General features: G+C 38.8%; 1 protein-coding gene across 1 annotated transcript; it reads left to right on the forward strand.

Annotated features, from left to right (window-relative positions):
- Positions 1 to 399: 399 nt before the first annotated feature.
- Positions 400 to 16,097, forward strand: LOC109112646 (apolipoprotein B-100-like). Its single transcript, XM_042777871.1, has 28 exons — positions 400 to 539; positions 929 to 958; positions 1,984 to 2,087; positions 2,176 to 2,321; positions 2,454 to 2,601; positions 2,696 to 2,848; positions 2,946 to 3,070; positions 3,159 to 3,244; positions 3,333 to 3,787; positions 3,872 to 3,985; positions 4,076 to 4,222; positions 4,302 to 4,513; positions 4,587 to 4,782; positions 4,870 to 5,046; positions 5,136 to 5,339; positions 5,503 to 5,670; positions 5,848 to 6,053; positions 6,167 to 6,346; positions 6,430 to 6,539; positions 6,634 to 6,841; positions 6,949 to 7,124; positions 7,213 to 7,373; positions 7,487 to 7,596; positions 7,709 to 8,082; positions 8,183 to 14,206; positions 14,336 to 14,441; positions 14,586 to 14,772; positions 14,881 to 16,097. Exons 1-28 carry the CDS (start codon positions 485 to 487, stop codon positions 15,787 to 15,789), a joined length of 11,271 nt encoding a protein of 3,756 aa, XP_042633805.1. The 5' UTR covers positions 400 to 484; the 3' UTR covers positions 15,790 to 16,097.

Genomic DNA, 16,097 nt, shown 5'->3' on the forward strand with positions numbered 1-16,097 from the left:
AAGTTGCTGAGATGTTACTGTAACAATTTAAAAGGTAGGTTTAAATATTTTGTATATTTTTAGTCATGTAAAGGAGTGTTCTTTTTCTGAATATACATCAAATAGTAAAAAAAAAAAAAATTGTTCAATAAAAACAATATATCAATAAGAGAGGTTACATGGATGACTAAACAATAAACAAATAAACAAAACAGGAAATTAATCAACCGACCAATCAACAGATCAGGCAAACCAAACATCCTTTTAAAAAGCATTTTCTCTCTGTTTGAAAGACCATTGACATTACATGAAATAGTTGCCTTTGTCCTGCCACAGAGGCATAAGATATGAACTTTGGAGTGGGGACTTTACTTTTTGCAGCTGCCATCTCTCCTCCCATTCCTGCAGGAACTGCCTTAATATATAAAGCAATTAACAGCAGTAATACAGCAGATCACATCTGAATACTCAACGGTCTAAAGGAAAGAGCTTAACTGAACCCATTATGGGGGACACTAAGCTCTGCCTTTTGCTGCTTCTGAGTGGAATACTCTTAACAAGTAAGTACTACTAAGGATTTAATAGAAACATCTGTGACAGGTGTAGTTTGTTTTATGATATATTTTATTTTTTTATGTTTCAGTTCTAGTAGTACTCATTTGTTTTTAGTTATGGAAAAAAATTATTTTCTATAAAATATATATTTTGTTATTACATTATATTACATCAGTATTAACTGCTAATAAACAGACATTAAGAATATTAAATGTTGATGATAACAATAAAATGAAACAGTCTTGTCTATGCTGTCAATTTATTCATCAGGTTTTTTTTGTGGTATTATATTTTAAGTTTACCTATTGTTTTTAATGAATAACATATAATTATTGTATGTATTATACAATGATTGAAATTGTTCGATATTGTATTCCTTGTTTTTTCAACTTAGATGCTCAAGATGAGGAATTACCATGCCTTTGTAAGTGCTAAGCTTTTTTTTTTATTTTTATTTTTTTAATTTTAAGAAAATATAAATAAAATAAATAAAATAAAATAATGGTCAAAATAAAAATTCTATATGGTATATATAATCTAATTATATATATCAGGAAAAAGAAAACAAATAAGAAAACATCCTTCTTTAAGTTCTGTGTTAATGTAATAGTAAAATTTTATAATTTATCTCATGTCATGTCAAGTGCTTTTTTTTGTCTTACAGAAAACAAGTCTAATGTTGTAGACTAGAGATTTAAAGTGATACTCCACCTCAAAATGAAAATTTTGTCATTAATCACTTATCCCCATGTCGTTCCAACCCCGTAAAAGCTTTGTTCGTCTTCAGAACACAATTTAAGATATTTTGGATGAAAACCGGGAGACCTGTCACTGTCCCATAGACTGCCATGTATGTTACATTGTCAAGGTCCAAAAAAGTATGAAAGACATAATCAGAATAATCCATCTGCCATCAGTGGTTCAACCGTAACGTTATGAAGCCACGAGAATACTTTTTGTAAGCGAAAGAATACAAAAATAACGACCGTATGCTGCGTATGCACTTCTGTATCAGCTGCGCCTCAAGGATGTGTGTGGCGCATCCTTGTGGCGTGGCTGATACAGAAGAGCATACGCAGGATACGGTGATATGGAGAGACACAGAGGAGACTGTTGACAAAGGAATTGTTGATTAAAGTCGTTATTTTTGTTTTCTTCACTTACAAAAAGTATTCTGGTCACTTCATAACGTTACGGTTGAACCACTGATGGCAGATGGACTATTCTGACGATGTCTTTCATACTTTTCTGGACCTCGACAATGTAACTTACTTGGCAGTCTATGGGACAGTCAGAAGCCTCCTGGTTTTCATCCAAAATATCTTAAATTGTGTTCCGAAGACGAACAAATCTTTTACAGGTTTGGAACGACATGGGGGTAAGTGATTAATGACAAAATTTTAATTCTGGGGTGGAGTATGCTTTTAAGATGTGATTTTGCTCCCCTAGTGGCCAAAAGATACAAGAGCTTTCACAAGTACGAATACACCTACGAAACAGAGTCTCTCAATGCCCTGAATGGAGTAACCAATGGCCCCAAAGCAAGATGCAAGGTATAAATGTCCACACAGCCAATATTTTTTGTTTGTTTGTTTTTTCTTCATAAAACTTGAAATTTCATACATATTCATTATTAAACAGGTTGAAATTGAGGTCCCACAAACATGCAGCTATATCGTCCGCACAACGGAGTGCGCGTTGAGTGAGGTGATCGATGTTGATGCAGAAGGAAATCCTGTCTTTGGGCCATCTGCTGGTGCAGACACTTTCAAGGCTGCCATGGAGAAGTACATTTCTCAAGGCATTCCACACCAAACAATATACATATATATATATACAAACAGAATGATATAACAGAGTTATTTTTGAGCAGATAAGAAGAAACCATATTAAACACCTACCCTGATCTCAATTCTCAGGAACCCACTGAAGTTCACCGTTGAGGGAGATGATGACATCGAGTTGTTTCCTGAGGTTGATGAACCAGTCAATATTTTGAACATCAAGAGAGGTCTAATCTCTGCTCTGGCAGTGCCTCTGCTGGAGGAGGACAGAAACAGAAGAATGGTCAGTCATTACCTGTAAAATGTTGCAAAAAGTTTACATTTGTTAAAAGGCTGATACGCATTGACTAATCCTTTGACTTCTTTCCCAAAACCAGCCCACTATCTACGGTATGTGCAAGACAGGCTACACCGTGAACACCAGAGAGAACATTGCCACTGATGTCACCCTCAACAGAGACCTGTCTAAATGTGACAATTTTAGGCCCGTCAAGGACCACACCAGTCCCCTGGCCCTTATCACAGGCCTGGCAAGTCACCCTGTCTTTGAATAAGACAAAATAACTGTGTGATTAATATCTGATGGCTTCAATAATGTTTGAACTTGCTTGTCTTTTCATCACATAGCACTACCCACTTGCTCAGCTCATCACAAGCAGTCAAACCTGCAATTACAAGTTTGATAATGCAAAGAAACATATGACCTCTGCTTCCTGTACTGAAAACCACATGCTTGTGCCTTTCTCTTACAAGTGAGTTCATTGACAGCTACATGGGGGTTTTTACTTTTGTTTGACCGTTTCATTTATTGATCTGCTAATTCATTCTGATTATAAACAGAGGACAGTATGGAGTTACTAATGTAGGAAAACAAGTCTTGACTCTGGTGGGAGTGTCTGTGCACAATGACAGAATTTTTGAGCTCGGTAAGCAATCATTCAGAAACTTAAATTAACATGTGTTTGCAGTAATTGGATTTGAATTAATGGAATTTTCTTGTTTACCCACCTCTAGATGTACCCAACATGAAGACACTGCATCTCGATGGAAGCATTGACTCAGTCCATCCAATTAAGGATAAAGAGGTCATGCTGTCTGTTCTAAGGGAACTGGCTGGCCTTTCTGAGACCAACAATGGACACAACAGAGCCCACCTAGCTCACAACCTCATTGCTACAATTCGAAAAATGAATGCTGAAAGCCTGAGCACTGCTCTACCAGAGGCCCTGGAGATTTCTCGCTCCCTGGTGTACCAGGCGTTGTTCCAGTGTGGCACGCCAGAATGCACCACTGCCATCTTGCAGGTCCTCAGGACTTTTGACCGTTCCTCAGTAGAGATTGATGCTGCAGTATATGCCATGGGAATGGTTCCCAACCCATCCAGAGGCCTTGTTGAGGAAATGTTGAAGGTGGCCAAGTTCAAGGATAGCAAGCCCATCTACTATGCTCTCAGCAATGCTGTCAGGAGGTGAGAAAACAAGCACAAGCCAACAGTAGTCATGGTATTTAATCGATATATGAGAATTTAATGTTTATTCATCTGCCTTATTCAACTCTATAAAGTTGAAGGCAGAGTCACCCCTGAGATTCAGGGAGTCGCCGATTACGCCCTTGAACAGATCAGCGACTGCACAGGCGATCAGGAACATGTGTACCTGGCCCTGAGGGTATGTTCAACTTATTCCATTAAGCATGCTTCACCAAGTTATAAATAACAGCTGATATGTGGATACTGAAATCTGTATATGAAATCTCTAGTCATTGGAAACATGGCTTCTGCCGTCGGAGCCGCAAGCCCTGCTCTGAAATCAGCAATTATCCAATGCATAAACCAACCTGCTGCATCCCCTGAGGTCCAGCAAGCTGCTGTTCAAGCTTTTAGACTCACTTCTGTCCCTGATGAGGTAAACCAGATACATAAATAAAATAATAAATGAAATTTTAAATAAATATTGGCTAACATAAATTTGCTATTTCTAACAGGGCAGAGAGGTGTTAATGAAGGTCATTTTCGATGCAGCTGCACCCATACAGAAGCGTGTTGCTGCATATCTCATTGTGATGAAGGACCCTCAGCCCTCTGAACTGGCTCAGCTGGTTGCTGCTCTGCCTAAAAACGAAAACTGTCAGGTTATGAACTTTGTTAACTCACATATCAGCAACATCCTGAGCTCCACAGCATCTGAGACTAAGGAGTTAGTAGAAATCTTTATACATTTTAACATCTTAAGTATAAAAACTGTATCTAATTTCTCTTCTGCTTCTCAGACTTAGAGAGAAGATTCTCAATTCCCTCCAAGGGAATGAGATCAGAACTTCCACAGATCCAACAAAGTACTCTCGCAATTACAAAATTGGCTCTCTAGAAGGAAATGTGATCTTTGAGTCTGAAGAACTTCTGCCTAATGAAGTCATCCTGGAGATGACCATTAATGCTTTTGGATATGACATAGACATGTTTGAGGTACAAGACTATTCTACATTTTTAAATGTTCTCTTTTAGTTTCTCTCTAGTTTTATATTGATATCTTATTATTTTTTGTTCTTACAGATCGGGTTGAATGGTAAGGGACTGGAACCCACTGTTGATGCCCTAATTGGCATTGATGGGTTCTTCCGTGACACCATGCAGAAGACCATTAACTATGCAGCTGATAAAGTGCCCAGGGGCAATGACATTATGCAGAGCATGTTCCCAACCCTATGGGATAACATAAAAATGCAACAGGTCTTTTACATTTTAAATTTCAAAATGTTGCTACATTTATAGAACTTTCTTTGATTCAGTCTATCACTCACGTACGCTTCTCATTCTAGGCCCCTCAAAGCATCGTCAAGGAAATAATGAATAATGTTAACAAGCTCATCCAGAAACTGAAGGTTCAGGATAACCCAGAGGCTATGATCTACCTGAGGCTTCTGGGTGCTGAAATGGGCTATCTCAAAACCAAGGATATGGAAGGCATGGCCTACTCTGCTGCTTTTCTGACAAACAGACTCTTAAATATGTTCCCTGTTGATGTAAGTGAACTGCTGTAAAATAAATATTAGAGCTTAGCAAATCTGCCATGCTCAAAAACACCATCATAATGGATCATGGTCAAAATAAATTTTCAGTTTCCTCTTAAGTTAAGTTAAATATATTGAGTGAATGATTTGAACAAATTATTGATTTGTTTTACAGTTCATAAGGAGCCTTTACTCAAGTCTCAACAACAACCTTTTTCTCCACTATGTCTTCATGGACAATGAGTTTTATCTACCTACTGGTACTGGAATTCCATTTAGAGTTGCCCTGTCTGGTACTTTTGCTCCAGGAGTGAAAGGAGGACTGAAAATGGCCCCTGATATGGTATGGTATTGTATGGTGTATATGTATGTATATATATATATATATATATATATATATATATATATATATATATATATATATATATATATATATATATATATATATATATATATTTATTTTTTTTTTTTACCAAGCTATACCAAATTACTTTACCTATTTATTTGTCTTTTCACACAGAGCGAGATGGCTTTCATGCCATCTGTTGGTGTGGAGTTTGTGACTGAGGTTGGAGCTCTCTTACCTGACTATGTTGAGTCTGGCCTGGAGATGCATACTAACATCTACCATGAGAGCGGTCTGAAAGTAAGGGTTGCAGTAACCAAAAAGCAACTCAAGCTGACCTTTCCCACACCCCAAGCTCCAACAAAACTCATCAGTGTGACGTAAGATTCTACTGTTAACACAGAAAATGCAATCATGATAAAAAAATAAAAAAAAAGTAATATTGCTCTACAAATAAATTACATAAATTCTGCATTTTGATTTCTCTGCACAGCAACTCTTTGTTCTCAGTGACTGGTACTGAAAAAAAGACTATTCCTCCAATGATGGAACATGTGAAAGCACAAAAATGCACTCCATTCCTCCCTGGATTTAAGTACTGCAGTGCCCTGCAATACTCAAATGCCTTTTCCAGTGATGCCTCTCCCTACTTCCCCTTGACTGGTGACAGCAAGTAAGGGAAATACTGGTTTATTCATTTGTTTGTTTTCTTGCTTTTTTGAATCCCAAATATTGAACACAGACCTGTGTCTTTAGATTTGCCATTGAGATCCACCCCACTGGTGAGGTTTCTGCATACACAGCTACTGTTGACTATGTGTATGAAGACAAGGTTGACACGGTGACTTTTGGTCTGAAGGCAGAAGGTAAAGCAGTGCTTCCAAAAGAATGATTACGATCTCTAGACATTTTCATCTATTAACTAGCAACTGAAATGTAGCTATTTTTTTCATATAATAGGAACATCGTTTGAGGGCACAGCAAAACTGATGTTCGACAGACAGAAATACAGTGCCTCAGCTGATCTCCAAATTCCTGACTATGACCTTGAAGCTGGAATTCGGGTTCATTCTGTTGACCGCAGCACACAGAGCAGGGCCACAAATTCCATTCAGATTGACTTCATCAACAAGAATATACCTGAGGCATCTCTAGTTGCCCTTGCTAAGTATGCACATGTCCATATTACATGTTCTAACAATAATAATTTACATTTTTAATAATCGCACATTGTTCAAATAAACTCTTGGGTTTAATATTCTCTTCCTTCTTTAGGACAAAATCAATGAAGGAGGCCATGCTGCAGGTTCAGCTGCTCATTCCTCATTTTCAGACTGATGCTAAAGTAACTGCACAACTAAAACATGCTGAGGGCGTTACAGTAGAGCTTGAGAGTGACCTTAGGCTCCCCGAGACAACTTCCTCTATTCAGAAAGTCATTCTGAAATATGGTACACTTAAATTCAACTTCAACTCATATTCAGCAAAAAAAACCTGGAAGTCTTCTGCCATATTAACAAATTTTCATGTTCTTTACAGATGCGGAGAAGATTGAGGCTGAGGTCACTTCTGATGTCAGCACTGAGATTCACAAAAATATTCATATTGAAGCCATCAAAGCCACAGTCAGTGACCTGCTTGACCAGCAGATTGGAATGTCTAACATGAAGATCCGTGATGCCTTGATCCAGTCAGTTGAGGTAAATGCAAAATAAATCATTGATTCTCCAAACCCATAAATATAAGGAAAAGCAAAACATAGGAATACAGATAACATGAATTAGAATATAACACTTATTCAATAATCATCTAGGCCTCAAATGTCTACCTGGAACAATTTGCCGCCAACATCCCATATGTCCAGGGCTTTAGGATTTCTGCCTTCCCAGAATTCACTGTCCCCAAGAAGCTGTTCCTGAATGCGTGAGTGAATTAAAAAAAACAATACATTTTAAAATGCAGAAACATGAATCATATCTATAATGTTACACATACTAATTAATGTTAAGTACATGAATACAAATTTTTTTCACAGTGAGGGTTCCGCTAAATACAAGTTTGGCCAGAAGTATTATACCATCTCCATTCCTATTCCTTTTGGTGGGAAATCTTCTGGAGATTTCAACTTCCCTGCTGTCCTGACCACACCAAAACTGGTAGTACCTCAGCTTGGCCTGGAAGTTGCATCCATTAGCATTCCTCTTCCAGAGGTCTTTGTTCCTGAGAGTCTGTCTGTGTCACTGCCTCACATGGCAAAGGCAGAGGTGTCCAGCAAGCTGAGCAGCAACTTCTACAACATGGAGGCAACAGCTTCTGCTGGCAGGGAACTTGTTGAGAAACCAAGCTATTCTGCCAAGTTTGAAGTAACTGGAACTAGCCCAGTGGATATCCTCTCCTTCAAAGTGGAAGGTATTTGTATGTTTGTTTGCAACTATATTTTTCCTAACCACATTTTTCGTAATCTGTAATAAAATACTTATTACTTGACTGTTACTATGCTTATGTTTAGGATCTGCTTTAGTGCAAGACACACCTGGGGAATCTTTGAGGGCTGAGATGAAATCCTCTCTTGATCACAAGCTAATTGAAGCCAGTATTAATTATGTTGAGGAAATGACAACTGCTGAAAAAATCAAATTTAAGTCAAGCAGTAAGATTGAGGCAAACAGTCCCTTGGGTCTGAAGATTTCAGTGGAACACACAGGCCAGGTTGGAGTCAATGAGGATGAGATCTCCGGAGACGGAAATCTGATAGGCTCCATCAAGGCTGGCCCTCTGAATGGTGCAGTTGCTCTCAGGCAGTCACTTATCCTACTCCCATTTAAGCCAGAAGTGAAAATTGATTCTTCTCTGAAAGTAAACTCAGACAATTTCCAGGCAGGGAACACAATTGAAGCGGCGTTTGCCAATGGAGAGCTCACTGTTATATCAAAAACTACTGCATTAGAGAACACTCTGATGCATGATGCTGAAGTTACCTATACAGGGTCTCTACTTGCTCTGAAGTCAGATACAAGGGCAAAAATTCTCAGTCTGAACATCCGAAATGTAGCTGAGGCTAGTGCTAGTCCTGATTTGGTCAACATTAAGATTGACACTAATGCTGATGTGTTTGCTGGGGTTGAAAATCGTATCCATTCCCAGTTTATAGCAACACTGGATGCCAATGGACTGGATGTAAAAAGTGATGCCACCGCAAATCTGACTGAACAGACAGCTTCCCACAAGTGCAGCCTATCTCTGACCAGGGGTGGCCTGACAACGAGTGGCACAACCTCACTGGAAAGCTCTCTCGTCCCTTTGACACTTGAGAACAAATTCAGTGGAGCCCTTGACACTTCAAAGCTTTCCTTGTCAGCTGAGACGAAGGGTAAATTTGATGAAATGATAATTAAAAATAAAAATTCTCTGTCTGGATCCCTGTCCTCAATAGCGTTCACCTCTATAATGGATGTTGAAGGCGATGTTGTAACTTATAAGCATGACATCTCCATTCAGATTGAACCATATAGTACTTCAGTGACAATCAACAATAATCTGGATGTTCTGGACATCACTCTGGTTAATGATGTCCAGTTTAAGGCACTTCCATACACAGCTGACTTGAGTGGCAGTTGGAAGCTTTCGTCTGGTGCAGATGAACTGAAGCAGACATACGAGATCAAATATGAAGATCTGGTTGTCACTGCCAAGTGTGGTTCTACTGGAAAACTCATGGGATCTCACATGAGCCACAACACAGAAATCGAGGTTGCTGGACTTTCAGTCACATTCGGCAGTGATGCACTTTTAAATTCAGAGTACCTACGCTTCAATGGTAACTTTCATGCCACTGCTGTTCCCTTCAGATTCAATGTTGATGTCATGGCCAATACAGATGGTGATTTGGATCTGTATGGAAAACAAAGCGCACAAGTTTACACAAAATTTCTTATGAAGGCAGAACCACTGGCTCTTGCACACTCACACGAATGCAGAGTCTCAACAACTCACAATTTGGACAACGGTCTATCAATTGAAATCAACCTTGATAATAAGATTGATACTGTGCTGACACCATCTAAGCAGCAGGCCACAATGAGAGTGAAATCTAAGGTCAACAACCATTTGTTTAACCAAGATGTGAGTGCTTACAACAACCCTGAAAGACTTGGAGTAGTAGTGTCTGGATCCATAATCACAAACCTCTTCAACAGAGTTGATGCTGACAACCAAGACCACTTTTTCTCAGCCTTCCTAAAATATGATAAAAACACTAACAGCCTGCCATTGATTCAGAATTTTCCTGTGGACCTGCAACATATCAAAATGACAATTTTAAGGATTGCTGAGGCCATGCAGTATTATATCAACAGAGAAGACATCATTGCAGAGATTCAGAACCTAGCTAAGTACATAAGTGATTCTATGAATGAGCTAAATCTGGAGAGGAAAATCGCCAAGATGAGTGAAGGCCTGATTGCTCTATATGAGAAGTATGGATTTACTCTGAATAACATGGAGGCCGCTCTGATTAATCTAAAACCTGTTATGTTGAAGTTAGTCTCTGAACTGGACACTCGTGTACAAGAGATAGAAAAAATTGTGAGAGAAATGATTGCAAGCGGCACACTATGTGACACTGCAATACAGAGACTAACAGAAGAACTGAATGCATTCAATGAGAAATATGACATCAGAGCCATAGTTCTTGCTCTCATTGAGGCTGTTGAAAATGTAATTGAGCAGATTGATGTAACGAGACTGAAGGGCAGTGGCAGTGTCCTCTTGCAAGATCTTGAGGAACAGTATGCTATCAAATCCACACTGGAGGGAGTTTTGAGTGAACTGAAGCAGTTTGTTGCAAACTTTGAACAAGGAAAGTTAATTGAGGATGTGAAGAACTTTGTAACCTCTGCCAACTTCAGAGACTATGCAGACAATTTGGTGGCTCAAATCCCTACAGAGGAAATACACAAGACTGTTGAAAAAGCAAAACAACTGCTTACTGTACTGGGAGGGAAGCTGAATGCTATCTACAGCATTGTGAGAGAAACCCTGGTGCAATCTGGGGTTGACAAGAAGATTGAAGCAATTCTGGAAAAGGTTGTTGAACTTATCAAGAAGTTCAATATTGAACAAACTGTTAAGGCTCTTGTTAGCACTTTGAAATCTATTCTGACCCCCATCACAGAGCTGCTGGATAAGGCCATGACCTACTTGAAAACAACAGAGGTAAACGAAATAATTGAGCATTTAAACAACGGCCTAAACCATTGCATCGGACATATTAGATCATTTGACTACAATGTATTTGTGGATGAAGCCAACCAGAAAATCAAAGACTTGATAAATGAACTTTACACCATGAGTTTGTCACTTGAGGTCCGCGAAAAGCTCCATGCAATCAGAGAATTTGTCAATTATGCTCTGTCATCTCTTACTGCTTGCCTTGAGGAGCTAAGAACAATCAAAGTTGCAGATGTGACCAAAAAAATCAAGGACATTGTTGATAGGATGGTCTACATTGACACTGAGGCACTTATAAAAAGCCTCAGGAAGAGAATTACAGACATGGATATCAGAGAAGAAATCATGCAGCAAGTGAGTGGTATCTACACTAAGGTAGTTGCCATTGCAACAGATGCATGCAGTGCTGTTATGGAAATAATCCAAACCATCCTTAAAGATCAGGCAATTGTCATTGAGTTGAAGCAAATCTGTGATGGAGTCAATACAGGACTGAAAACAGCGGAATTTGAGATCCCATCTTTCACTTTCCCACTCACTGATCTTGTTGTACCCTCCATAAAAATAAGTTTAGAGAAGCTTCAGGAATTCAGCCTCCCTTCTACATTGATTGACCTTCCAGAGTTTATTATTCTGCAATATTACACAGTGCCACCAGTCAGAATAGAGTATGATGATATCAGGCAGGGACTATTAGACCTATTAAACTTCATTGCCAATTATGAAATGCCATCTGTTGACGACATCTTTGGCGACCTAAGAATTATCTACCTTCCTGAAATCTCTGCCATCACACTGCCAGAGATCAGTCTTCCAGAGATCTCCTTCCCTGAAATTCCTAAATACTTTCCGAAGCACAATTTCTCAGACCTGCAGATCCCAGAATTCACTCTCCCTGCAGTCCCTAGTGAGATCATGATACCCTGCTTCGGAAATCTGTACGGTGAGGTTAGGGTCACCATTCCAATTTTCAACATGAGAACTACCATGGAATTCTTAAACTCTACTGAAAGTGCAGAAACCCCACAATTTACAGGGCATATTACCTCACATGGATCATCTGAATATGACATTCTTAAATACACCTTGGATTCCACAGCTCGGCTTGCCATCCCTAAGATGAGTCGTGTGATTGTTGCTGAAACCCTGAAGATCACTCACAGTATCCTAGCAGTTGACCATCAATCATCAGTGTCACTCTACGGCTTCTCAGCCCAGGCTGTGGCCAAGAGTAATATCAAGATAACTATTGCCTCCCTTAGTGCTAACATTCTTAACAATGCTTTCTTTGCACTGGAGGATGGAATGTCTGCAAATATTAAAACACAATATACCGACAAGGTAAGAATTCCTGCGCTTTCATGGAACAGTGACCATTCTTACACTAATGAGGTCACTCTTCAGCAGGATGGTTTAAAAATCCTTCTGACGATGACAGAAGAAGCCAAGGGCCAAATATCTGTGGAAGATGATTCTGATGATATCACCGCCAAGAGTATCTCAACTATAATTATTACTCCAACAACAGCCACGCTAACCATTTCTACAGATGGCGAAGGTGGATCTTTAAAGTTTAAACAGAGAATAAATGCTGAAGGTGCTGCCCTTAACTACATCGACTTTAATGCCCATACTGAAGGAAATTATGATAGTGGAGAAAATTATGTGCTGAATGCTTCTGGGAAGGCTAATCTCAGAGAAATGATGGTAGAGATGAAGGCAGCCTATGACACAAAGTTAACTGGTTTGCTCAGTGGTACATTTTCTAGTGCCTTCAACATCTTAGTGCAACCCTTTGAGATGATCCTTGATTTCCAAAACAAGGCTAATACTAAACTCAGCTTCAAAGACCCTCTGACTGCCAAGATTGATCTCCAGAATGATTATGTTGTTATCCTAAATACTGACATGCAGAAGTTGAGCACTGTGGCAATTGCTCGTTTCAACCAGTACAAATACAGTCACAACTTTACAGCTGCCAACAACGGAGATGAGGCTGGCATTTATGCTGCGGTAAATGGAGAGGCCAATTTGGAATTTCTGACAGTCCCATTCAGCATCCCACCTATTGAGTTTGAAACATTGATTATAATTGTTTCCACTCCAGAAATCAGCAACATCAACCTATATGAACATACTGTACTTAAGCATTTGTTGACCAACTTTGACCAGGCTATTGATGTAGATGCAAAGATTGTCTACCAGAAGAGAAAAGCTGCGCCCATTATTGATCTTGGTCTCATTAATGTCCATCCTCTGGGTGATTTAATCTCTGAGTTGTCATTCAAGTCCTCTATATTCAGCCTTAATGCTAATGCTGGTATATATGGGAAAGATAACCCTGTAATTCGATTTGGAGCAATTACTGCCTCTGAGTTTGAGGGACTGAAGTCTAAGCTTGAAGGAACCAGCAGTCTGAGCACCAAAAGTGGATTAAAATTAGCCAATTCTGTGCTCCTGGAAAATCGCCACATTGAAGGAACCCATGAAAGTACTGTAATTATAAACCCAGATAACTTTGAAGTTGCACTGTCTGCAACCACAACTGCAAACATTAACCTACCTATTCTTACAGCTAAAGCCAAACACCAATTTTCTGCTGACAACAAGGCCCATCCAAAAGCGGATTCAACTTTTAAGACAGAGTACACATTTGACGTTCCCATTATTAAGCTTGTTGGTAAGGGAAATGCTGAAAACATCTTAAAGGGTGAAGGAACTCAAACATTTATTTCTGCTGAGACTCTCATAAAGGGTACCATTGATGGAACATTCCTAGATAGTGGTATTGTAAAGGGAGCTTTGAATTATGACGAATCCATCTATCTGAATGGCAACAGTTTGCGATATGCTTTAAAGACGGTTGCCGATGGCAACCTGAATTATGATGATTTCAAGGTAGTGTTTGATGTAGATGAAAACCTGTCTGTGGAAACAGCTATGGAACATGTTTATGCTATGCTGAAGTTTTCTTCCAAGAATGATGCAAATATTGGAGGTTTTAACACAAAGGGAGATCATACTGGCCAGGCTACAGTTGATCTAGATTTTCTAAAGTCACTGGTGGCTGAAATGAAATTTGACTTGTCTCAACCAAGCACCTTCGGTGACCTTAGGATCTCTGAGATGGTGTTGGCTGAGCTTAGTGTACCCAAGCAGAAAATTGATTACACCTCAAAGATCATCTCTCCAGTATACACCACAGATGTTCTTGCTAAACTAGATGGCAGTGCACCAGTCTACAAAACTGTTCTCAAGGCTACAGTCACTTCACCAATTGTGTTCCTGGAGTACAATCTTGACAGTAAGTATCTGCAAAGACAAAAATAAAAATACATATAGATCATTCAATGATACAAATTTTTACTAAGAGTAAATTATAATATTTGTTCTCAGTGTGTGCTTCATTGATTTGTGCTTTCACACAAAACAGGCTCCATGAGTACTACAATGGAGAATGGTGCCCTTGTTGTAGGAGCAAATGCTGTACTTACACATGCTGACTTTACTATGGACTTCAGCAATGTTTTTCGTATGGGGTAATAAAAAAAAAAAAACAACCTTTGACTTTTAATTGAATTATAAGTAAACATTTTGTATTAGGCTTACAAGTATTCTTTATTTTATAATGAATTATGTGTGCAAATTGTAATTATTAAGCATACTTGTGACTTTTTTTTAAGTGATCCTAGCCATACCATGAATGTGGACATCACCAGCCCAACAGTTACTGATGTAAACTTTCGCTACGCTGCTCGAAGCGATGGGGTAAGTGCCTCAGTTTCCACACCAACAAATGGCTACCTTGGCTTCCAGATTCAAGGAAAGATTCCATCTGAAATGAATGCGAGGATCTACAGCCGTAATGCTGTAAGTGGCATTTCATTACTAACATCTAACATAATAACATCCTTTGTTTCTATAATCATTCTATATAGATGTAAACATTCTCTATTGTAATCATTGCATTTTCTGCAGTCTGCACCAGGAGATGATGTTGAAATTCTGATCATCAGAGCAGTACCAAAGGGAGATGAAAAAGTACTGTTGGTCAGCTACAATTTAATGGCCGCACGTGATATGGGCGAAGGCTTGATAGAGAGGCTACTAGATATCTCATCCTGTGTTCAAGGATTTGCTGAAAAATATGGAATCGATGATGCACTAAATAGACTGTTTAACATTGTTCAAGAAGTTGAAAATATTTTAAGCGAGGACCGCTTTTCTGATTCTGAGCATAGTGATTTGTCTAAACTTTTCAGAAGTGTAGTTGTTAGATACCAAAAGACTATCCAGGCCCTGCTTGATGCTGCCATAAACTTCCTGAGAGAGACAAAATATAAATTGCCTGGAATGAAAGAAGCTACACTGCCTGAAATCTGCAACAAAATCAGATTTATTTTTGCGGAAATGTTGGAGAAACTCGCTAACAATCTGGAGATATATTTCTCTACTCTCATGGAGAACTTCAGCACAGCTGAAATGACATTTTCCTCTGGAAAGGTCATGACTGTAGCTGAGGTGCAAGAAAATGTGAAAAGTACCCTGAGAAGTCACCTAGCTATGATAGTAGGTGTGATGAAGCAAACAGAAGGCCTTGATATGTTTCTTGAGAAACTAGGACAGACCCTACAAGAGGTGGTTGATAAAGCACAAGAATTTGTGGAAAGCATTAAGTCCGACATCTTAGAAGCTGTTGCTGCTCAACTCAACTCTTTCTACAATAAGCTGCAGCAGACCTTAGATGAACTGGGTACAATGTTGGTCTTTGTTGTTTTGCTGCCTTTAAGTGTATTTTTGGACAACATTTCGACCAATTTGGATGAATTGTTAAATGCAAATAATGGAATACAGCAAATTGAGCTTCCGTTGCCTTTTTTCCAGTAAATTGATCATTCTAAACAAACAGTGATTGAAATAAACACTACCGTCTTTTGGAAAGGGCATTCTTAAATGGACATTGAAGCCAATGGACACTTAACTGAAGTGTAACATCAACATGTATATAAAGCAATCACTGATGCCATAAATGTCTCATTATTATGCTGTTGTATTATTCTGTTTGTATAAATGATTATTCAAATACTAACCTTAGAACAAAAATGTCAGTTGTGACATATAGTTTCTTTCCTTGTCCTTTATCTGATATTAATGGCATGATGGATGAGGCTAAATAAAGAACATTTATTATGCAA

Source organism: Cyprinus carpio, chromosome A20, assembly GCF_018340385.1.
Source record: "Cyprinus carpio isolate SPL01 chromosome A20, ASM1834038v1, whole genome shotgun sequence".
In the NCBI taxonomy this organism is placed as follows: Eukaryota; Metazoa; Chordata; class Actinopteri; order Cypriniformes; family Cyprinidae; genus Cyprinus; species Cyprinus carpio.

Bases quoted from the DNA above. Each gene is read 5' to 3' on its own strand.
- LOC109112646 (XM_042777871.1), top strand. From the start codon at position 485: ATGGGGGACACTAAGCTCTGCCTTTTGCTGCTTCTGAGTGGAATACTC. The intron at 14,442-14,585 runs GTAATAAAAAAA...CTTTTTTTTAAG, and splicing joins AGCAATGTTTTTCGTATGGG to TGATCCTAGCCATACCATGA. The intron at 14,773-14,880 runs GTAAGTGGCATT...CATTTTCTGCAG, and splicing joins GGATCTACAGCCGTAATGCT to TCTGCACCAGGAGATGATGT.